Genomic DNA, 24,577 nt, shown 5'->3' on the forward strand with positions numbered 1-24,577 from the left:
AGTAAAAGGGTGTGAATACATTCTGAAGGCACTGTAGGCCTATTATATTTCTCAATTCTCACTACGCTAAATGGAGGTCCTCAATTGTTCCAGTCTTAATGCTTGCTACAATAGATAGCAAGTAAAGAGGCTCAGGAAAAATATCTTAAATTCACAGATAGGCTTAAATAAATAATACACTTCCATGTTTAATGCAGTTTTGCTCAGCCAAGCCCTCATACTTGTTTCACAGTAAGCACTTTTGTAGCTAAACAGGAAATGGCTATTCTCATGTCTTACATTTCACAACTCTGTTTTCTGATTTGAGGCATTGTGGTGGTAGAAATTCCTCTGTGTGACTTCTCTTTCTTTCTCTCCAGTGCTAGTGGGCTACGTATATTTGATTACCTTTAGGATGTTGCTGGCTCAACTCTTCTCTCTCTTCTCTGTCATTACAGGTAGGCTAAACTCCTGTTTCAGGTATTTACATTTACACTCAGATTCAGTTTTTCATTTTGGTGAAACATTCCTATTTAAGCTTTAGCATTCTTGAATAGAAGTCAGTAATTTGGGAATAAAGGAATTATCCCTCTTTTTTATTTTTATATTGATGATTATATGTTTATACAGTTTCATAAGAGATCCTTTGTTGATCCTTTGGTTTCTGAAGTTTATGTTCAAATAAAGTGCAACATAATATCAACAAGGAGCAATATATTGCCAGTTGAACCAATTAGAATGCAATATATTGCCAGTTGAACCAATTAGAATACAATATATTGCCAGTTGAACCAATTAGAATACAAGTTTTAAAAAACACTTGAGACCATCAGAAAAAACAAACATGAAATATCCTTAATATCATTTCTCTAACCGTTTGTTAACTAATATTCCTCCCACTAGGCACCCTCTCACGTCAGTGGTCCATGACAGTGCCCCCTGTAGTGAATGGCACCATAGGAGGAGATGTGGTCCTACCCTGCTCCTTCACCCATCCCCAGCAACAAGACTACTCCAAAGACATCACAGTTCAGTGGATTGCCAGACAATTCCATTATATGCCCTTCTTCCAGTGCAAGGTGACAAATGTTACTAATGGGGGACTTAATTAATGTTCAGTCGCTGACCAATCCCAGCGCTTCTCAGTCAAAGGAGACCCTAAGCAGAGGGATCTCTCTCTCCTCATCAGAGATTTGGCGGTCACAGACAATGGAGTATACTTCTGCAGAGTGGAGCTGGACTTTTACTGGCTTGGTGGAAAATGGCAGACACCCAGTGGCACACAGCTCAATATCGTGGGTAATGGGTCTCACTACGTTGTCAGCAATAACATATTTTTTATTGAGGGTCTAGGAAAATGAAACGCTTTACCACAATGATACTCATGCAAGGTTTGTGCTTTGTCCCTAGCTAAGGCCCAGTTTATCAGCCTGTTTTGGGTAGAGGCGTCCTCCGGCCCAGGCAATGGGAGCCTCAGGTGTGTAGTTGAGGGGAACCCACCACCCACCATCACCTGGTTTTCCTCCTCTAAGAGTAACATAGACCCTGGCGTCAGCACCATAGAAACGCACCCATTTCAGTGGACCAGTTGTATCCCTATTCCGCCCAGGAAGTGTACACCTGCATGGCAGAGAACAGCCTGGGGAGGGCACAGAGACGGTTCCCCCCTGGACCCACTGCTCTGACTGTAGCCCTCTCTGTGTGTGGGGTCCTGCTTCTGCTGCTGCTCCTTGGGGTGTCTTTATTTTGCCTGAGAAAAAGAGGTAGGTGATTGATACCTGTACAAAAATAAATACTAGTAAAGATATATTAAGATATTCTATTTTAGGAGTATTTACAGATTAATATATACTATCCCTGGTCTTTTCCAAAAGGATACCTGAGATTCTGCAATTCAGAAAAGAGTAAGCAGCAATCTGAGTTGTGCACAGATCCTGCTATAGGTAAGGGTTATTACTCTTTTCTAGACTATCTGAGTCTTTCTATTTCTGATCGGTAATTATTTTTCCTCAGATGAAAGGGCGGGGTTTGAGTTGAAAGACAGTTTTAAGTGGTAGGCTATTCAGTAAATTTTTACATTTTAGTAATTTAGCAGACGCTCTTATCCAGAGCGATTTACAGGAGAAATTAGAGCCTTCCTCAAGAGCACATCGACAGATTTTTTACCTAGTTGGCTCATGGATTCGAACTGGCCCAACATATCATATCCTCTCATTCAGTCATAAACGTAGTGTGTCACAGCAGTTTACATTTGTACTTTTTACTTCCCTGTTTCTAAAGTTGTGGTAAGTGGATCCTCTATCTATGCCAATGTCTCAGAAATGTGTGAGTGGACAAGACCGTAAAATATTTGCTGATGGTTCATATCTGTAATGTGTCACAGTTTCTTACTGTCGTTCTCTGCACAAACAGAAAGCCGACAGTCGTTGTATAAACATGATTCACCAGAGGATGGCGACGTGGAGCTAAATCTGGTATACTCAACCATTCAACTGAACACCACCACTCAATGTAAGTATTCAATTATTGCAATTTTGCACCATGAATTCCATAGGTATACCACTAAGTGCCAGAACCACTTGAATGATCATACAAGCTCAGATAAGCTTGTCTGCTGAAGTGAAATTGCCCTGTTTTCTTTTTAAGCGCCCCAAAGAAGCTCTCGAGTCCCCATACCAGATGAAGGTGAAAACGTTATATTCTTGACATAGTGCTTTTCTTGAAGTGACACAAGAAAGCCTCAGATTGCATAATACAGCTGAGACAGCACTGTCCAGCACTGTCCTTAACATGACATAACATGACATAATGCCAGTGTCTTTCCATTATTCTTATTATACTGTCCTTTGTCGTTTTAGGTGTCCACTATGCTATTGTGGACTTAGGGTAAACAGCTGAGGCACAACAGGCAGTATGTAACTCTAGAGGTATGTCATACTGAAACTGACCTCCCTCATTCTGACAGACATTTCCCAAGACACCTTCAAAAGTAATCAATGAGGGTTTGGCAGTCAATCTTATTGCCATTGTTCGCAACATTGGGACAATTTGGTAGATTCAGTTTTTCTATTGTTATTCTCATGGAGGTGCAATTACATAATTGCACAAAAATTGTTATTGTAATTGTTTTGTTACTGTAATTGTAAAAAAAAATGTTACTCAGTCACAATTGTTATTGTTCTAGAGCGCAATTACATCATTATACTTCTGGGTTTCCTTACCAAGAAGTGAAGCGTTCCTTTTAAACACAAGTCACATGAACCCCAAGAGGAACGCCAGTGCAGTCACTCGCCTCAACCACCACAGAACCAGCTGATACTATCTGGGCAAAATCTGAGTGTAGCTGTGGTTGATTGTAGTCAACCACCGGCTCTGCAGGGAACTCTGTAATCAAACTACTGAAGGGTTTTCTCAGGTTGGTGTATAATAATCATAATAATACATAGTATTTATATAGCATTTTTCAAGGACCCAAAGTCACTTGGGTCCATGTCCATGTTTTTACCATGTGGTGCATCACATGGTTTACTAACCTCTTAAACTAAACGTCCCTGCAGGACCATGAAGCAGAAAGAATGTGGTGCATTTGTACTTGTAAATGTATTGGTTTCCTTTGGCTGCAGAGTGTTTATGATGTTCTCCAAGTGTAATGGAGGATCTAGTTCCACTGGACCACATGCACAGAGTAACTCATTCAGGTTCTTAAGATTGTACAGCTGATGCATAAGACTGTTTGGCTCAACATGGTTATATCCTTTTAGGGTGTGGTTTGGTCTCCATATCTGGCCTCACTTGCTCGAATGGAGACTAGGCCTACTGGTATGTGCAAGATAAATCTGCCACCTCAGTCAGAGAGTGTGTGTGGGTGGGTGTGCCTTTATGTGGTAAGGTTTTCTAAGCACTCTTTCCCATTCTGCTCTGTAGCAGTCGCAGGACCTGGTGACAGAGAAGAGCATCCTGCCCTCGTCTCCGTGGTAACAGATGTTTATGGATGGGGTGTGTCAGAAACAAAACCCTACTGCTGCAAAGCATCGAATAATGAAAAACTGCTTTCCTGATGGGGTTCAGTCTTGCTTCATCTCTATCCATTTTGTTATGGAACTTCATTGACTTCAGGATTTTTGTTGTTGTTGCAAGAACCAAATGGCCTAACATCTTTACTTAGTTGGTTATTTTTCGTAAGTGTCTGTGGGTGCTCTTTTTTAACAGCTAATTTATAATGTATTCACATGAACAGATAGTGTGTATTTGAGGTTACAACATACTGTATATCGATGGAGGAATAATTTAAAACCAGCTACTTGTCACTAAAGTTATATGATAGTTTTCTATATACGTCAGTGTTGTGGGTCTGGGGTCTAATTAAGCAATAATGCCAGAGGGGGTGTGTCATATTACCTATATACCCCGGCTAAGGGCTGTTCTTAAGCACGACGCAACGCGGAGTGCCTGGATACAGCCCTTAGCCGTTGCGGAGTGTGTGGATACAGCACTTAGCAGTGGTATATTGGCCATATACCACAAACCCCTGAGGTGCCGTATTGCTATTTTAACCTGGTTACCAACGTAGTTAGAAAGTACAAATACATGTTCTGTCATACCCATGGTATATGGTCTGATATACCAACAGCTTTCAGCCAATCAGCATTCAGGGCTTGAACCACCCAGTTTATAATGATGTTTAAAGCATGAAGATGTAAATAATACACTACACTGAATCTATTTTAGCATGGCATGGGGTAGTCCCATTAGTGCAGTCCCCTTGGGATAGGATGGTGGGCCTATAGTTCAACACCTGTTAACCCCACATGGTTACCAATTCAACCGCAAAACCAGCTCTGGAACAGTTGTTCATCAGACATTAGGTTTGACCTTAAAGTAATGTGAGCTTCTTGCTTGCTTGTGCAATATGGGTGGAAAAGTGTTTAAATTAACCTGGAACAAATACAATTCAGCTGTCTATGTAGTAAGGTGGTCTAATGGGTATGGGTCTATGGTGCAGGCTACAATGATATAGGGCCTAAAGTGTCGTTAACAATAGTAGGCCTAAGTCTGATGAATTTCAAACATATTGAGATTGATAGCCACATGCTTAATCAACTTCTACAGATCAACTTCAACCATCATGCGAACACTATTTAGGTGGAGATCTTAAATGCTTCATTATTAACATCCATAACACACGCGGCTTTGCGTCCAATTGTGCGTGAGTGATTTGCGGACAATACGTGTTTTGATGTTAGTCCATTCCATTGGTCCTTAAGTGAAATCACCACTCACCCGGGGCCATGCAAAACGAACTGGCCCATTGAGTAAACGCAAAATTGTAGCTGTTGAAGTTGAAAAATGCTACTGTTTCCGGAAAACCCCACCCCAACTGAATCTCACCCTCAATGAAGTTACCACAGCCGCAAAGTCCAAATTGGCTATATCGTAAAAACCCTACAATTGTGTTTTTTGGTCTTAATTTAAGGTTACGGCTAGGCAAAAGGTTAGCTGTGTGGTTAGGGTTAGGTTTAAAATAATATTTTAAGAAGATCATTTGTAGAAACAGGGCGGGTTTACGACTTTGTGGCTGTGGTAACTAGTGACTACCATGAAGTAGCCGAAAGCCAGTAGTAGCAGTTGCCTGTGTTTCGTGGACCACGGTAAACTGTAGTCTAGACTATTTACACTGTATTTTATTTATTTATACATATCAAAATGTCTCATACTGTTGTTACGACCACCACAACGACATCGTATTCAGGCGGAGGTTTCTTGAACTTGGGCTATACTCGCTCTGGACAAGGATTACTGAAAATCGCCCAAGTGGTAAGAGTTTTTGATCCGATATTTATACTGCACAGAATTATACTATTTTTTGTACGTTTTTATTTTTAATGTTGGGTTTGGATTGTATTTTATATTGCTTACTGTCTGCTATCTTCGTGATCTTTAATCCAAAATGTGGAGAATGCACACAGAAGTTGAAGGTAAAGTGGAGCGAGGTGCGTAACAGAAACTCTGATTCATTCATATCCTAGGTGGCTTTCTCTGACTGGTAGCCTACGACTAGGCTATTACACAAAACATTAACATGCAAAACATAAATTAGGCCAATACTAGTGGAACCCAATAGCCTTTATAACATGAATTAGGCCTATACCAGTGGAAACCAATAGCCTTTATAAAAACTACAAGTTTAATGGACTAATAAAATATTTTAAATGACCGAGACAAGAATCTACACTGGGACCTCCTCCCAAAGATTGACCTGTGCATTAACTCTCCATTAGGCAAAATGGCAAGTGGGAGGGTGATAACATCCAGTTTTGACTGAGATGTCCAGTAATTGTTTGAAATAGTGGAAGTCTTGGCAGATTATAATTTTGTTGTTGTTGTTTTCAGTAATGCAGGAACTTGTCCCACTGTGTATGGTGATGTCATATTGCTGTCTACCTTCAAATAAATGAATGCTTATCATCATCTCTCAGAATGTCAACATTTCGTAATTAATTACACACTTTCATAACAAAGGTTGTGAAATCAGGGGTTTTACAACTTTGTCTGTTCTCCCCTCTTTATATCTGTGTTTGGCACAGTAGAATACAATAATTCAAATTCTCTGTTTTGCATCTTCACTACTTTTATGTTACAGGCTTGCTTATTTATAGTCACCATCATCACCACAGCAATGATGTTGGTGTTTCAGAGGAAAGATGGAGGAAGCTGGTTATGGGTGTTATTTCCTATTTACCTAGGTGTTTAATGGCTTTTAGCCTTCCCTTGTGGTTTAATAATGTCAATGTTGTTCCAAATACCCTGCAACTGCCCTACAATATGAAGCAATAAAGCATATTTAACAGCATGTGAACGTGACATTTTGTGATAACTTTGAACATTAGCCATGTGAGAGCTGGGTTGTGTTGAAAACTTGGTACTGACGCCCTAGATTCTGGATCTGGACCAACCTACTGGTACCAGAATTGCAGACCAGGATTAATTTTTAACACAGGAGTTGCAGTGTTGATGTGGTGCCAAAATGCTCCAGGATTCGAATCATACTGGGACATGAAACCAACTTGTTATGTGTCTGTGTGTTTGCAGGTAGCCCTCCTGATTGCGTTCCTGTGTGTACACTGTGCACGAGGTTGGACTGATTTCTCAGCCTTTCGGTACTTTGAGGTGGTGACGCTATGGTTCCTCATAGCCTTCCTCATCTTCTACCTCATGTATGTGTTCAGACTGCAGAGTAAGATCCCTTGTATCAACTGGACAATGACAGTGAGTGGCCCTGCAAACGACACACACACTGATACACTCACACATTTACACGCAGACTCTCTTATCCAGAGAGACTTACAGTAGTGTGCATAATCTATTTAAAACCTTTTTTGTACTTTTTCCGCAGACACACATACACACACATGCTTTACAACACGTATCTATACCTTTCATTGTTTCAGGAGTTCCTGCATTATAGCGTTGGGACCATCCTGGTCTTCATTGCCTCTGTTGTTGCAGCTGTTAAGAATGGAGGTGTGTCTGAACTAGTAGCTGGTTCGGTGAGTAACTGTTTTCTGGTGCTCCTTTCCAGAGCTGAGGAATGTTCATTCATTTTATCTATCCTAGTATCTCAGCATTTATCTGTAGATAATTGAGAGGCCCTGTTTGAAAAAATGGAACCTTATATCTAAGCTCTCCATTGTTTATTTCTGTTTGTTATGTGGTGGGTGTGTGAGATTCCCCTTTAAAGCAGACCAAATGGCTATTAAAGGGGAATGGAAACACTAGGCTTTAGAACACCAGCTAACTGTAACTGTAAATCGCCATATTGGCATTGTTGCATCACTGGCAGGATTTCCCAAAAAAGGCTGAATCCCAAAACTGTCTGAAAGACCATGAGCTCTGCATGCATTAATGAGCTAAATTTGCTGGTTTCAAACCCTATATGAAAACATGATACATATTTTGAAAGCTGCGAAACAGCCCTTACAAATTATATTACATACAATAGCACCACATCAAACAAATGGTAATCAGTTAAGAAAAATCTTATGAAAATCTATGTTTTTTCCCCAAACAACTGACATTTACACAACTTCCTAATGAAGATAGAGAAAAATTAGAGCATATTGAGTCTTCTTTATTTTGTAACGATTCAAAAACTGAAATCAGAATAGTAATATGTTCTACTGTGAATGAGTTACAGCCGTTTTAGTGAACAATGGTTTTTCTAGAATTCTATGGAATGTTCTGTTCAAACACTTTCTTATATGGATTGTATATTAAACACAGATGTGCACCAAAACATATTACAAATGGCATTTAGTCTTACATATGATAAGCAAAGACATACACAAGTAATATAATATGAATAAATCAATAACTTTATTGAAAGAACTTTGAGGGGAATACATCGTCTTACTCAAGCCTGAAAACAATTGGAATTACAAAATATGATAAGAATACGGAATATAATAACAATAATTGGCTTTGAAATTTCAATTTATTCTGCACATACATTCCACTTGGCCTATAGCCTAATACAGGAAGAGTCAGAATGGGAACAAATTAAAAGCATGCAAGAGAAGAGAAATGACCAGTGACCATCTGAGCTACTGGGTGAAGACTAGGAGTCCCTTTACTAGTGGCTATGTCTGCAATGAATCACATTCACTGGAGTACCACAAACTAAAATAATTTTGCCCCCTACGACGCATAACTGCTTGCCCTTGCATTCTGGTGCAACACAAACAAATCACGTCATATCCTCCTTTCTATCTTTCCTGTAACAAATCCAACCATTTCTACAGTAGTCCTCCAGTACAATGAAGTTCACCTAGGCTGTGAGGGGGAGGGTGTGATTGTCCCTCGGCCCTGTCTGCAGCCTAAGCAGCATGTTGTCCAGTCTCTCCCCTATCTGTCCTTGACAAGTGTCTAGCTAGCAAGCTACAAATCAAATCAGACACCAGCCAGTTGATTTTAGCTCTTAGCTAATGCCAATGACAAATGCTCTTCAAATTGTCAATATGAGCATTTTATTTTGTACTGTTAGCGAAGACAACATTAACATGAAAAAGACAAGAGAAGAGCTAGCTAAATCAACAAGCTAGCTAGCTAGTTGCCTCGGTTTGGCTGACTGTTTACTCGGCTTGTTATCAAAAGTTAATTTCACAGAGTCCTCTTATCAATAGAAAAAAATACTCTAATAATTACCAACATAAAAATGAATTGCATACAGTTTCTTACCTTCATATTGTTGTCCTGATCTCAATGACAAAGCTATCAACATTTTGAGAAACCTTTCAGGTACAGTGGAGACAAGGCACCTCCTGGTGTCAGCATTCACTTTCATCAGCTTGGGGACTTACAGCTGTCCCCTGAATGCTTGACAGATCACCAACATGTAGGTTTTTTATAGGGGGATAATAAGGCATCTTTCTTGTTGTCCTTTACAGGTATTTGGCTTCATCGCCACATTCCTACTGGCTGTCAGCATATGGACATCCTATAAGGTCACATGTGGTTCCCAGCCAACCAGTAAGTCTGAAATTCTTTGAAATCCTTTTTCCCTCCGACCACAGTTGCCTAGCGACATGTACCGAGCCTTTGAAAGACAGACGCTCAATTGAAAGGGATTCAAATATAGCCTGTAATCATATCATGAAATAGTCCCCTTTTTACACTGGTGAATGATATATAACTTTGCATATTTGCTACAGTGGAGCTTTCTTTTGCAACGCAGATCAGGAGTTAATTCAATTGCATTTCCTGTGCTGCCGGCTATTACAAGGGCTAGGAAGGGTTTTTGTTCTTAGTTGACTAAACTTTCGTTAACTAGTGTTTCCTCTTTCCCCATCACTCATTCTTCCTCTAACTGTAGGTGCTTCTGTGTAAAACGGATCTATAATTTCTTCCCCTGAAGTACCAAGATGACTCCATTGTCAGTGTGCTGTGCGACAGTCACTTCTTACCCTAACAACTGGCCCAGGGCCCATTTAAAGAAATGTTGAACAATCAAAACTTCAGTTTAGCCTGAGACTGGTTTCACTTCAGGATAGTTACAAGTTAGCCAGTTAACTTTGCTAAACACTCTATTTTGTACAGTTTACAATAAAGCTTAAAGTCATTTCTCCTTCTTTGAGGTACACCATCCTGACGACCGGTCAGTTGTTAGGGGTAAGAAGTCACCTGTGTGTGCTGTGAATAGCAACCAGCTGTTGTTTCATATAAGTGCCTCCAAAGTGTTTAAACTAAAGGCTGAGACCCAGCCCAAACCATCCCTCCATCTTGAATGGTCGGTATTTGAATGTTTTGAAATCAAGAGGTCATATGCTGTTTTTCAGTGTTGAAGCTTTTTAGAGTTAGATATGTCAATGCCACCCTGTTTACATTATTTATTTGAGAGCAAATGTTTTATGATGATAAAGTTTTGTGCTTTTATGTTCAAGCTTACTACTGTATGTCTGTCACAGTATTATAGGCTGCTTATGAGAATAATATATTCATAAAAAGGTCAACCTTTATACAGCCTCACAGTATCACTTGTATTTAAACATCTCTTCTTTATTTGATATGTTTCAGTTTGTATATGGGTTTATATTTGAAACATGCTTTTGTTTGACTGAAGTAAATGGTAAACTCAACAGCATCCAAGTCTCTGAATCCTTGTTTGTTGAACATAAGACATTGAGACCATTGGAGGCTCCTTAGGGGAGAAAGGGGAGGACCATCCTCCTCAGTGAATTTCATTAAAATAAAAAGTGAAACATTAAAATGTTATATATTTTTTGATAAAAACTATACTAAATATATTCACGTCACCAAAAAAATTGATTAAAACACACTGTTTTGCAATGAAGGTCTACAGTAGCCTCAACAGCACTCTGTAGGGTAGCACCATGGTGTACCCGGAGGACAGCTAGTTTCAGTCCTCCTCTGGGTGCATTGACTTCAATACAAAACCTAGGAGGCTCGTGGTTCTCACCCCCTTCCGTAGACTTCCATAGTAATTATGACAACATCTGGAGGATGTCCTCCAACCTATCAGAGCTCTTGCACCATGAACTGACATGTTGTCCACCCAATCAAAGGATAAGAGAATGAATCTAGTACTGCAAGCATAAGCTACAGCTAGCTAGCACTGTGGTGAGTAGTTGACTCATAGAGAGAGAAAGGCAATAGTTGAACAGTTTTGAACAAATCCATTTCTTCAAAAATAAAGGAGAAGCGAGAGAGAGCTAGCTGTATTTCATATTTTTTTAACTTTCACTTACTTAGCGAATGCAGCTAGCTAGTTTAACCTACTCAAACACCCGGCTCAAACAGAGAGAGATGCTATGTTACCTAGCTGGCTATCCAACACTGAAACTCTTCCAAGTCAAGGTAAGCTTTTGGTTTTAATAATGTATTGCCACCGGGGCCCGCCAGTGTAACTGCTAAAATGCTTGCTAACTGTACACTGTACTGCAGGTTTACTAACGCACTAGTTATAGTAGCTATGTTGACTTGACGTTAGCTAATATGGTGAAAACTATGTAGGCTGTGTGTAGCAGTTATGATATAAAGGTTTGGCTTGGAATTTTTTTTTAGCCTGGTCACAGACAGCTGATGTGTTGTGCACTGAAGTCTAAAAAGCGAAGGAAAAAGGTGAGAAGAGAACGCGTAGATGCGAGAAGGAATTTTCCAACGATAATGCTGTTTATATGTGGCTATTATGAAAGTGAACTGTGTTTGCGTGTGATCAGGGGTGTATTCATTCTGCCAATTCTGTTGAGTTTCTATTGGACAAAAAAATAATCATTTGCAACTGTTGGACTAATGATTACACCCTAGATCAGCTAGATGCAGGCAAGATTGTGCAAGACGGTATTGAATGTGACAATGTCTGTCACCTTGATTACTCAAATTTCTCTCGACCTGTGCACCTACAGTACGTTGTAAACTTTCATTCATAGGCTAGGTTGTAGCAACCTCATGATGGGTATAGGGAACATTTTAGTATCATGTAGTAGCCTAAACCTATCAATGTTACATTGAGCTGGGTGAATGGAATATGAATGACAGTCATCCAATATGCTGTAATATAAATAAGGCCATGCTCATAAAAAAAATTGCGTCCTCCCTCATCTTAAATGGCACCGACCGCCACTGGTTGAGAAGTTGTTGAACATAAGACGTTTTCTCTGAGTGGTTGATACAAATAGTAGAACCTGATCCTTGACCTTCATGCACATTACTGTTTCTTATAGTATACTGTGTGTGTGTATCCAATGCCCCCTTCCCCTATTCAAGTGTACAAAATTCCCAGCTGAAAATGTCCATACACTTCCATTAATGACCTGGGAAAGGTCCAAGAATGATAGACATTCCTGTGTTGCTGGGTGGGACATTGCCTAAACACAGGGAAATACTGATTAGTACCTCCTCCTCACTATTCCTGGTGAAGGAGGCAAGGGAATCCACTTTATAAAGTACACACTCTTAGAAAGGGTTCTGCGCCTGTCCCCATAGGAGAACCCTTTTTGGTTCCAGGTAGATCTCTTTTGGGTTACATGTAGAACCGTCTGTGGAAAGGGTTGTACACTCTTTTTCTAAGAGGGTGGATGGTATTATTACAGTTATGTTGTTGTCGAAATCATGTTGTCTTCCTGAGTTTCAGGCTAATGTATGTTACTAATGTAAATGGAGGTGATATTTTAAAAAGCTGTGCTGCTGCCCAAACTTCTGGTCTCATGACGATCTGATATCAACCTACTCTATTGGCACAGAGAGCCCTGGTACAGAGAGGCCTGGCACAGAGAGTCCTGGTACTGAGAGGCCTGGCACAGAGAGGCCTGCCAGGAATATGGCAGCAGAGCCATTACGTGTGAGAATCAGAGGCATGAGCACCACTACCCCCCTGCAATATGGTGTCAATTACTGGCCTGTTGATCAAACCCTCATGAAAAGCTCTGTTTCAGCTACATACACTTCAGGAGAAGGCAGACTAGTCCAGTCTGAGAAGGGAGATGGGAGGGAGGAAGCAGTGGAAGAAGTGAGAGGTCTGTGGAGACATTGTTCGGGTTTGAGATGGAAGGGAAGGCTAGTAGGGGAACATTACTCACCCTGTGCTGGCTCCAGCAGCCCTGCTCTCCCTGGGGCCTCATTTGTTTACTTTTAGCAGCCCAAAGAAGCAGCTTCCTGTTCACCAACTGCATTTATTCTGATGTGCGTAGCTGACGGCTGTTCTTTGAGCTTTATAGCTCCATTATCTGCCTCTCACAATATAAGCAGAGGAAATAAATTGTTATTTCATGTTATTCACAGTTTCATTAGTGGAGGTCATTTACATAATTCAAATAAGCATAAAGGACAATACTAATGCTGGGTTTAGGAGCTGGGGATAAAATACGTGGCAGGACTTTGGTCTCTACCCACCCATATAATACAGTATATTGACATTTTTTATACAAAAAGTGTAAAACTGCATTTAAATGATAATAGGCTTTGGATTTAGAATAGCAAAAATGACCTCCGGGACAATCATTTTATGAATGAAGTGGTTGACCACTCCTTAAAAACGGTTTCTATAATGGTTGGGATTCCCTGAGCAATTCCTGTTGTGTCTCCTGAGTAACATGCACCCCCTTGTGGACTAACTGAATTCACACGCACGTTGAGGGGTTGGACTGTACAACACTTGAAAACGGAATTCTCTGATACAGTAGAATTAATACAAGGGCTAAATAAGAGCACAGATATAGATATATATAGCACACTAGCTACATCAAGGATATGTACAGATATAAGCTCTTAACCAGTAATCCCATGAAACGAAATACTTCAGAAAAGTGATGGCATTTATTCCATGGCGAATTATTGACACAATATAGATTGTTTTTTATTACAAAAAATGAATGCATAAAACATTGGCATCTATGAATATTACTAGTCATTATTAAGGCACAGGTTTAGATAAGGGATATGTATATGTCCAATTCCAAGTCAAACCCTCAACTCTAGCTATTTAATGTACTGAATATCTGATAGGATTTTTAAAATAGTGCACTAGTGTCACATTGCTTTCATCGACAACACCACATGAATTTAACATGAACCTTTTACAGTATTTGTCCTGAGAAAACACTGTTATTGTACTGTACTTGGATGGGAATGTCTTGCTTATAAGGGCTTTGTCAGTCAGGGGTCAACACTGATTATAACAGCTGTCACTTCTCAATGTTGTATTTATTTAACCTTTATTTAACTAGGCAAGTCAGTTAAGAACAAATTCTTATTTATAATAGACGGCCTACACCGGCCAAACCCGGACGACGCTGGGCCAATTGTGCGCTGCCCTATGGGACTCCCAATCACGGCCGGTTGTGATACAGCCTGGAATCGAACCAGGGGGGTCTGTAGTGACGCCTCAAGCACTGAGATGCAGTGTCTTAGACCACTGCGCCACCCGGGAGCCCATACTAATGTCTTATTATAGATCCCTATTACTTTCAACTAAACTATCACCTAAGACATTTCAGATCAGCCGCTGGATGAATCCAGCATATCATTTGTTTCACTGTTGATTGACTCAGATTGCATTTAAGAAATGTGGACTTCTGACCTTATCCAAAATAACATGCTATTTATCAAGTAAGTAATTAATTGGCCAATCAAAAGAGGTCTCCATCAGTCCTATCCCAGGATATTCTCTGAAACATTTCGCTGACCTTACCTTTAAGTTTGCTGTAGAGTAGGCTACACAATAAGGCTGACTAAAATATGAACCTTGAGGTCTGATTCTAACCTGAAAGTCACTTAATTCAAGGTCACATGATTGAACAGAAGAAAAACTGAAATAATAAAATCCATCAAGGACAATAAATAGTACATTTCTAATCTTCCATAACCCTGACCCCTCCCTACCACCAAGTTTACTTCTGAAATAAAGAAAAACACATACTACTAAAATACAAACTGCTGTTGAAAAGGCAGACAGCATTTAAAAACATTACAGATAGTCAATTACAGTTATAGTTTCATTGATTGCTATATTTAAAATGTATCTATAGTATGAACACCAATAAGGCACGTGGAGTTGGACTCGCATAGACATACTGGGGAGTTTTCTTGCATGGACTGAAAGTTTGAAACCATAGAAATCAATGACTTTTGGGGATACTTGGGAGAAATAGGTCTGTAAAATAAAATTACAGACATAGGGGCCCATTAAAAAAAAAAGTATATTTCTGTAAAACGTTTCTGGCATGACTGTTCCCATTCCCTATTAAAGAGTTTAAATTGAAACATTTTCCCATTTGATTGTCATTCCTTAAAACTGGCTAATATATTATGTCCAGCATTTTAAAACAATTTATTCCAGTTAAAATACTGTAACTGTACTATCCGAAATGGATATGAATGTGTTGGGTTTGACTGTAAATAACTAGATAAAATATAGTTTTTCAACTCCCAAACCTTTTCCTTCTTTTTTGTGTGTGAGAAATTAGATACAGCATTTTGCATAGCTGGAGCCATCTTGACAAGATTAAGAAAAATATTACAGATAGGTGCTCATCCCAGTAAAACTTGGAAATGCAGTAATGACAGTGAGTGGTAAGGCAATACAGTGATCTTAAAATCTCATATTAGTCTATTCCAGGGCTCTCCAACCCTGTTCCTGGAGAGCTACCGTCCTCTAGGTTTTCGCTCCAACCCTAATCTAGCGCACCTGATTCTAATAAGTAGCTGGTTGATCAGGTTAGTTACAACTGGGGTTGGAGTGAAAACCTACAGGATAGATCTCCAGGAACAGGGTTGGAGAGCCATGGTCTATTTTAATGAGTGGTCCCATTCCAAGCAGGTCCATAGTCCAAGGGAATGACATGTATACAGCACAGGCCAAGTCTCCAACAAAAATGGTCCCACTGCTGAGAATAAAACCTCTAAATCATATCTTAAAACTGCTAGAGATTTCTTTCCTGCTTTTAAGCAGATATAAGGTGGTCCTCTGATGGTCTTAGTGTGTTGCCTGTTTGCGTGTGTGTGAGAAAGAGATACCAGTGTTTACAATCGTTTAGGTATCCTTGGGCCTAGTCTGCTTCATTCTGTTCCCTGTTGAGTTTCTCGGCTTCTGCCACGGGGGCCTCACCGTTGCTTGCGGCTTGCTGGTTGGTCCTTTTAAAAGGAAAACCCCTGGTCTTCACAAACCAGCCAGCATCCACCAGGAATGCCACAATGGCCAGGAAGCCAAACGCCTGAAAATAAAAAGTAATAAATGATTACTAAGCATTAACATTAGTAAAACATATTGTAACTAACAGTACAGAAATGACACTCTAAACAGTTTAAAACAAAATGGTTCTCCTTTCAATCTAAACCCAGCTTTGTTTGGGCTGGTATATTTTGTCTTCAATTGAAAAAACAGTAACCAGGACCCTGAGGTATGAGGAAAGTCTGAGTAAAGATGTTAGTTTACCACAGCAGCCTTCTCCAGGTCAGTTCCACCATTATCTGAGGCAAACACAATGGAGGCGATGAGGAAGAATGCAGCCATCAAACCCGTGTACACAAAGTCCTGTAAGAGACAGGTCAGCATGGTTATACACCAGCATCCATTTAAAATGTGAATACAAGTACCCTCACACACACAGGCTTCATGAAATGTCGTTTTTCACAAAGTCTTATGAATGATAAACCTACAAAACACCAGGAAAGTCAGTGGGCCTCATTTATCAACATTACGTGCACAAATGTGTATACACACACGCTGAGGACTCACCAGGGTGGGCCAGCAGTTGATGCCCACTCTCTTGTGCAGGTTGGTAGCGAGGAGGATGAGGAGGAGAGCTGTGAAGAGGAAGGCTGTGCAGCTGACAAACTCAAAGAAGTAGAGCGGAGAGCAGCTCATACAGGTCGTCACTACCTCTTCGAGAATGAAGGCCACGAACGACAGGAGCTGAGGACATAAGTCAAAATTAACTGTGATCTCCCACTGTTATCATGTACTACCCCAGTCTCAACAACAGATGGAACTAACTGTGATCTCCCACTGTTATCATGTACTACCCCAGTCTCAACAACAGATGGAACTAACTGTGATCTCCCACTGTTATCATGTACTACCCCAGTCTCAACAACAGATGGAACTAACTGTGATCTCCCACTGTTATCATGTACTACCCTAGTCTCAACAACAGATGGAACTGTAGTACTACCAGAGCTAAATGGGAAGTTTCGTTTTGTCTCAGAGCAGGGTAGAGGTCATTTAGTGTTGTCAATCATGCTTGTGCATGGCTTAAGTACTGATGGACTCAGGATTTTGTCTTGACGCAATATTTATATTTTGTGCCAATATAGTGTTATCAAACTGAATTGCCATCAGAACAGTTGACTCAATAATTGAGTGACTATCATAGCCCCATGTAAATGAGGGTATATGAAAATGTCTAAATATTTCATACAAAGTTCAGAGTTGGACTTGGAGGAAGGGACAACTCTTTCATGCAATCTTCACAATGAGAGGATTCTTCTGGTGTGACCATCACATTACTCTTAAAGCTCATCAGTGTGATGGAAGCACCAGAAGAAGGTTGACGACATCCGATCCTCGTTTGTTAAGTCAAATGACACTGCTGGTCCTGCTCACACTGCCCTACCCTATGCTTTGACTTCCTTCTCCCCTCTCTCTCCAGATAAAATCTTGCGACTTGTGACGGCCGGCCGCCCAACAACCTGCCCGCTTGACCCTATCCCCTCCTCTCTTCTCCAGACCATCTCCGGTGACCTTCTCCCTTACCTCACCTCGCTGATCAACTCATCCTTGACCGCTGGCTATGTCCCTTCCGTCTTCAAGAGAGCGAGAGTTGCACCCCTTCTCAAAAAAAACAACACTCGATCCCTCTGATGTCAACAACTACAGACCAGTATCCCTTCTTTCTTTTCTCTCCAAAACTATTGAGCGTGCCGTCTTTAGCCAACTCTCTTGCTATCTCTCTCAGAATTACCTTCTTGATCCAAACCAGTCAGGTTTCAAGACTGGTCATTCAACAGAGACTGCTCTTCTCTGTGTCACGGAGGCTCTCCGCACTGCTAAAGCTAACTCTCTTTCCTCTGCTCTCGTCCTTCTAGACCTATCTGCTGCCTTTGATACTGTGAACCATCAGATCCTCCTCTCCACCCTCTCCGAGCTGGGCATCTCCGGCGCGGCTCACTCTTGGATTGCGTCCTACCTGACCGGTCGCTCCTACCAAGTGGCGTGGCGAGAAACTGTCTCCGTACCACGTGCTCTCACCACTGGTGTCCCCCAGGGCTCAGTTCTGGGCCCTCTCCTATTCTCGCTATACACCAAGTCACTTGGCTCTGTCATATCCTCACATGGCCTCTCCTATCATTGCTACGCAGACGACACACAACTAATCTTCTCCTTTCCCCCTTCTGATAACCAGGTGGCGAATCGCATCTCTGCATGTCTGGCAGACATATCAGTATGGATGACGGATCACCACCTCAAGCTGAACCTTGGCAAGACAGAGCTGCTCTTCCTCCCGGGGAAGGACTGCCCGTTCCATGACCTCGCCATCACGGTTGACAACTCCGTTGTGTCCTCCTCCCAGAGTGCGAAGAGCCTTGGCGTGACCCTGGACAACACCCTGTCGCTCTCCGCTAACATCAAAGCGGTGACCCGATCCTGTAGGTTCATGCTCTACAACATTCGCAGAGTACGACCCTACTTTACACAGAAAGCGGCACAGGTCCTAATCCAGGCACTTGTCATCTCCCGTCTGGATTACTGCAACTCGCTGTTGGCTGGGCTCCCTGCCTGTGCCATTAAACCCCTACAACTTATCCAGAACGCTGCAGCCTGTCTGGTGTTCAACCTTCCCAAGTTCTCTCATGTCACCCCACTCCTCCGCACACTCCACTGGCTTCCAGTTGAGGCTTGCATCTACTACAAGACCATGGTGCTTGCCTACGGAGCTGTGAGGGGAACGGCACCTCCGTACCTTCAGGCTCTGATCAGTCCCTACACCCAAACGAGGGCATTGCGTTCATCCACCTCTGGCCTGCTGGCTCCCCTACCTCTACTGAAGCACAGTTCCCGCTCAGCCCAGTCAAAACTGTTCGCTGCTCTGGCACCCCAATGGTGGAACAAGCTCCCTCACGACGCCAGGACAGCGGAGTCACTCACCACCTTCCGGAGACATTTGAAACCCCACCTCTTTAAGGAACACCTGGGATAGGATAAAGTAATCCTTCTAACCCCCCCCCTTACCCCACCCAAAAAAATTAATAAATAATAATAATAATTGTCAAGTGGTTATCCCACTGGCTATAAGGTGAATGCACCAATTTGTAAGTCGCTCTGGATGAGAGCGTCTGCTAAATGACGTAAATGTAAAATACTGGCTCTATTCATAATACTACACCACACACAAGAGCTTTTTCATGTTCCCATTATAACTGTGACCAACTAAAGGATCCACCCCTTTACAACACCCACAGACTCCATTTTGATTTCTCAATATCCGCTATTAATAAAATGTAACTTTTCGTTTTCTGAAATCGAGAGACTGGACCACACAAGGCCAGCAAAACCAGACTTTAACTGACTCACACGGTTAGTGTTTTTTTGTTTTTGTTTCCTTGTCGATTGTTTGGAAGGAACAGGGCAGGTCGGCTTCCTCAGGAATCAAGGTCAACCACTCCGCTACCATACAGATAGCATATTACACTGAGGATCTGTCCTCACACTATTCAGACAGTGCTAAATGGGTACCTAAAACTAAACGAGACAGCACACACGTGCTCACTGTAATACAGTGCCAAGCATAATGTGACATATGTGTATCTAGAAGAACAGTGGCTTAAACTGTACAGTTTGTAGACCTTTGTTCCATATTACAAGATAAAATGCACCACAGTCGGTTTCACCCCAGCCCTAGTGTTAATGAAGCCACAGCTCTATATTTAGAGGTTTACTACATGACCATATGGAGACAGTCTGACATCACTGTAATAAAGACTGGGCCTCCTCCAGAAAGAGGACATCTTTCTGCAGCACCTTTAATACTTTCTTTACAATCTGTTGTGTGTGACTGTGTGTGTGTGGACGTGTTTAACTATTCTTATGGTGACCAGAAGTACCCACAAGAATAGTAAACGAACAAACATTTTACCAACTGGGGACATTTTGTTAGTCCCCACAAGGTCAAATGCTATTTCTAGTTGGTTAAGGTTAGAATTAGTGTTAGGGTTACAATTACGTTAAGGGTTAGGAGCTAGAGTTAGTTTTAGGGTTAGGTTTTTGGGTTAAGGTTAGGGTAAGAGAACGGGTTAAGGTTTAGGGGTTAGGTAAAATAGGATTTTGAATGGGACTGAATTGTGTCCCCCCACAAGGTTAGCTGTACAATACTGTGTGTGTGTGAGAGTGTGTTCTATGAACACACAACTCCAGCAAAGTGTTGTTGCAAGAGAAAGAGTAGCACGTCAGAAAGAAGAAGAATCCAGGGTTCTGTGGCTTTAAGTGGGAAATGCTTTAAATTACATTTAATTCCACAGATCTTTATGTGCAATGAGCTTGCCAAGCATTCTTGCAATGTTTATCATATTTGGAGGAATCCATTGTTTCTCACACACACACAGTCAGTGATAATAAGGTCAAACAGCAAGGCTTAAAATAACCCTAGTAATTACATTTTGCATCTGGCTGCTAATTTCATTTGCAGTGCACTGCTAGACACTAGGCGGTATTGCTAACACCTGGCTCTGATTAGCTTGACTAAGGACCCAGTGATCTGAGGAAGACAGAGCCGCGTCAACTCTGTCTGTCTCCAGACTGCAGTCCCACAAGAGACAAACTCTGAATCAACTCTGATTTCCTGCTCCAGAAGGAGACTCAATTCCCCTAAAGAATTGCCTGGACTAAGAGCTCAAATCACAAACTATGGCAACTAGTAAACCTCCACCTCTAACCTGCTTACTCACAGGCCAACCTAATAGTACAAGAGGTGCCCTCAAACAAATAAGCCCTCCATCCTGCCCGGAAAAAGTTTGTTTCAAGATCTTGTTAACTGGGGAGAAATACAAGGTAGAAGCCATGAACCATGTGATTTGAATTCAATTGAAGATCACAAGATAACATTTCACTGCAGTTAGGAAGGCAGTCAAATAGTTGAAGCCTTGACAATGAGGTCTAGGAATAAGAGGAAGCCATTCATGATATCCAGTTCAAAATGTAGACATTTCACAACTCTGCCACTTGTGATGACCAGCGGGGCACAGAAAGGGGTCAAACATGAGTCAACAGCAGTCTGCTGTAGTAGCCTCACTCAATTCAACAGAATTCCAAGATCTGTCTTCTGCTTGTTAAGACACACCCCCTGAACATATGCACGCCACGCACACACATTTGTTGACTTAAGCACGACTGCTGTTTCATATAGGCCTAAACGGAGGCATCTCAATTGTCTAAAATGGTTTCCGACCCAGTCTCCTCTTTAATATGTAAGCTAGGTGATACGTCCAACTGTCCAATCGGAGTGCTGTTCCAGACAGGCTATATAGAGCTAAATATACAGGATCTGGTTTCAGCTACCCTCAATAGGATACAGCAACTCCAGTGACTGATTTGGAGTCTGAAATCTGAAGAAGAAAAAAACTTTGCCGTCTTAGGCCTGACGATCAGTTAAAGGTTCCTGAGGGTCATCTCTGCTGACAAATACCCCACCCCATCATGAAGGGAATGTGGGAGGACTGGGTGTGTTCTGATGGGTGCATCATCACCAGCACTGATGCAACTGTTCTATAGAACGGTCTGACTTTCACAACATTTAAAGGAATAATCAAGAACAACTGCTGACAATGGTCGCATCCTGAGAAGGCCACAAAGGTTAAAATTTACAAACTTGCCTGTTAATTGTGGGATGTTTTTGTGGGATAGACAGCCAACAGTTTCTGGGAGCCAGATCCAGTTACATACAAAACAATGAAATGGTAGCATTTGAAAATCTGCATATTCTATATCTATTTACTACACACAGACTATCCACTTACAAGGAACTTGGTATCATAACTGACAAGGGAGCTAGGTGTTAATACTTAGACATTCTACATACAAACTTGTTCATCTGGTCTTATGTCTGGAGCACAAAGTAAACATGTGATGACACCACTAGGTAAAATGTAATATTGCCACCAGAGTTGATCTAACCCGGTTTTACTACTTGGTGCCATCAGAACATACAGATAGATAGACCAGAAGGTTGTTGTCTTCCTCTCCTCTGAAATACACTGAACAAAAATATAAACGCAACATGCAACAATTTCAAAGATGTTACTGAGTTACAGTTCATCTAGGGAAATCAGTCAATTGAAATACATTCATTAGGCCCTAAATCTATGGATTTCACTTGACTGGGAATACAGATATGCATCTGTTGGTCACAGATACCTTTTTTTTTTTTTTTAAGTGGCGGAGTGGATCAGAAAACCAGTCAGTATCCAGAGCATCCCAAACATGCTCAATGGGTGACATGTCTGGTGAGTACGCAGGCCATGGAATAACTGGGACATTTTCAGCTTCCAGGATTTGTGTACAGATCCTTGCGACATGGGGCAATGCATTATCATGCTGAAACATGAGGTAATGGCGGCGGATGAATTGCACGACAATGGGCCTCCAGATCTCTTCACGGTAACTCTGTGCATTCAAATTGCCATAGATAAAGTGCAATTGTGTTCATTGTCCGCAGCTTATGCCTGCCCATACCATAACCCCACCATGGAGCATTCTGTTCAAAACGTTGACATCAGCAAACCACTCGCCCACATGACGCCATACACGTAGTCTGTGGTAGTGAGGCCTGTTGGACGTACTGCCAAATTCTCTAAAATGACATTGGAGGCGGCTTATGATAGAGAAATGAACATGTAATTCTCTGGCAACAGCTCTGGTGGACATTCCTGCAGTCATAATGCCAATTGCACGCTCCCTCAAAACTTGGGACATCTGTGGCATTGTGTTGTGTGAAAAACACTGCACATTTTAGAGTGGCCTTTTATTGTCCCCAGCACAAGGTGAACCTGTGTAATGATCGTGCCGTTTAATCAGCTTCTTGATATGCCACACCTGTCAGGTGGATGGATTATCTTGGCAAAGGAGAAATGCTCACTAACTGGGATGTAAACAAATTTGTGCACAAAATCTGAGAGAAATAAGCTTTTTGTGCTTATGGAAAATGTCTGGGATCAACACTTTACATATTGTATTTATATTTTTGTTCAGTGTAGTTTCATGTTATGCTTGAATTAAGATTTTGCCCAACAGTGGAACATTGAACAACAACAAAAAGTTGTACAATAACATTATCATAACACTATGATAGAACATTACTTACCACTTGAACCACCTTTATCAAACATCTGAATTTATCCAAATTATCTGTTGGTACAATGAACCACTTTTTGGATTTGTTCTCTGAAACGGTTGTTGGACTGTACACTGCATCCGCTGTAGCCATGGTGTGACTGAAATGAATAGATTTTAAGAAATAATTACAACCATGTACTTCCTGTTACATTTTAGGCCTATCATTTATTAAAAGTATCACACCAGCGGCAAACTACAGAGCGAAAGCGAAAGCGTGGCATTTTGTTAACTTCAAAAGACACACGATGGATTAAATAATTTTGGGTTAAATTTAGGGTAGCCTGTCACTGGACATCTTTACAAGTATCGACTGATACCGACTCAATGTAGTCGAAGATAGGCTACACCGCCAAAACTCATCGCCTCCGCGCTCAACTCCATCGGGTATCTTAGCTAGGGTAGACTGCATCAAATACTGACATGAGTGAGAACATACAGCCTGTCCCACGATGTAATAAAGATTAAATCAAATTGAAAATAAAACTAAGGAAGGCTATAGCCTAAGCAATGGACTCACGTGTCAAGTTTGGAACAATCAACTGAATAGGTATGACTTGGCGAGCGATATCGTATTTCCACGACTTTCCAATGCGATGCCCTTTGTTGTTGCGTTCTTCTTTAAATCGTGGACCCACACTTCCGCAAATGAACGGATGATCTCAACCCCTGTAGTTAATAGTAGAGTAGCCTAGCCTATGGGGGGTGATATGTGCCAGAATTAAGCCTAGGCAACCGTAACACGGTGTGGCTGTCGCCTACCATTGAACATCTGACTGACATGACGTCATACCAACGCCTTACTAACGTCTGTGTGATGCCTGCTTGTTAATGAAAGTCATAAAGTGCATAGTTTACATTTATATTAATAAAATCTCAACCATAAATGTTAGAAACGTACCATTTTTAACCTTTATTTAACTAGGCAAGTCAGTTAAGAACAAATTGTTATTTACAATGACGGCCTACCAAAAGGCAAAATGCCTCCTGCGGGAACAGGGGCTGGGATTCAAAATAAAAAATAACATAAAAATATAGGACAAAACACATATCACGACAAGAGACATTACATAAAGAGAGTAGCCTATTCTACAATAATGTAACTGTATGTGCTTGTATTATTTATCTAATTGATAAATTAAATTGTAAATGGGTACGCAACTTAATTCAATGATTATGGTATTGTACAAGGTAGATACAGGAGTA

At 41.2% G+C, this 24,577-nt stretch overlaps 2 protein-coding genes and 1 pseudogene across 4 annotated transcripts; 2 read left to right on the top strand and 1 right to left on the bottom strand.

The window, feature by feature from the left end:
* Positions 1 to 394: 394 nt before the first annotated feature.
* Positions 395 to 2,869, top strand: LOC311111496 (sialic acid-binding Ig-like lectin 15; annotated as a pseudogene). Its single transcript has 8 exons — positions 395 to 437; positions 883 to 1,278; positions 1,390 to 1,742; positions 1,854 to 1,922; positions 2,260 to 2,304; positions 2,392 to 2,490; positions 2,626 to 2,664; positions 2,838 to 2,869. The product of its transcript is annotated as a sialic acid-binding Ig-like lectin 15 (transcript).
* A 2,687-nt stretch (positions 2,870 to 5,556) lies between these two features.
* LOC311112827 (CKLF-like MARVEL transmembrane domain-containing protein 7) lies at positions 5,557 to 10,615 on the top strand. The gene is made up of 5 exons (XM_084155961.1): positions 5,557 to 5,793; positions 7,069 to 7,245; positions 7,428 to 7,526; positions 9,423 to 9,504; positions 9,848 to 10,615. Exons 1-5 carry the CDS (start codon positions 5,683 to 5,685, stop codon positions 9,859 to 9,861), a joined length of 483 nt encoding a protein of 160 aa, XP_084012087.1. The 5' UTR covers positions 5,557 to 5,682; the 3' UTR covers positions 9,862 to 10,615.
* A 3,169-nt stretch (positions 10,616 to 13,784) lies between these two features.
* LOC311115208 (CKLF-like MARVEL transmembrane domain-containing protein 6) lies at positions 13,785 to 24,145 on the bottom strand. Of its 2 annotated transcripts, XR_014611204.1 has the most exons (6): positions 23,892 to 24,145; positions 23,343 to 23,472; positions 16,727 to 16,903; positions 16,424 to 16,522; positions 15,860 to 16,202; positions 15,440 to 15,619 (listed from the first exon to the last, which is right to left on the bottom strand). XR_014611204.1 is itself a non-coding variant. In XM_084157281.1 (5 exons), the coding sequence occupies exons 2-5, from the start codon at positions 23,463 to 23,465 to the stop codon at positions 16,038 to 16,040; spliced, it is 564 nt and encodes a 187-aa protein (XP_084013407.1). In that variant the 5' UTR covers positions 23,466 to 23,472; positions 23,892 to 24,145; the 3' UTR covers positions 13,785 to 16,037. The 2 variants fall into 2 exon arrangements, 1 of the variants encoding a protein (XP_084013407.1); XM_084157281.1 differs by having other exon boundaries at positions 13,785 to 16,202.
* Positions 24,146 to 24,577: the final 432 nt, after the last annotated feature.

This window comes from Coregonus lavaretus (genome assembly GCF_964263955.1).
Source record: "Coregonus lavaretus genome assembly, chromosome: 3".
Lineage (NCBI taxonomy): Eukaryota > Metazoa > Chordata > Actinopteri > Salmoniformes > Salmonidae > Coregonus > Coregonus lavaretus.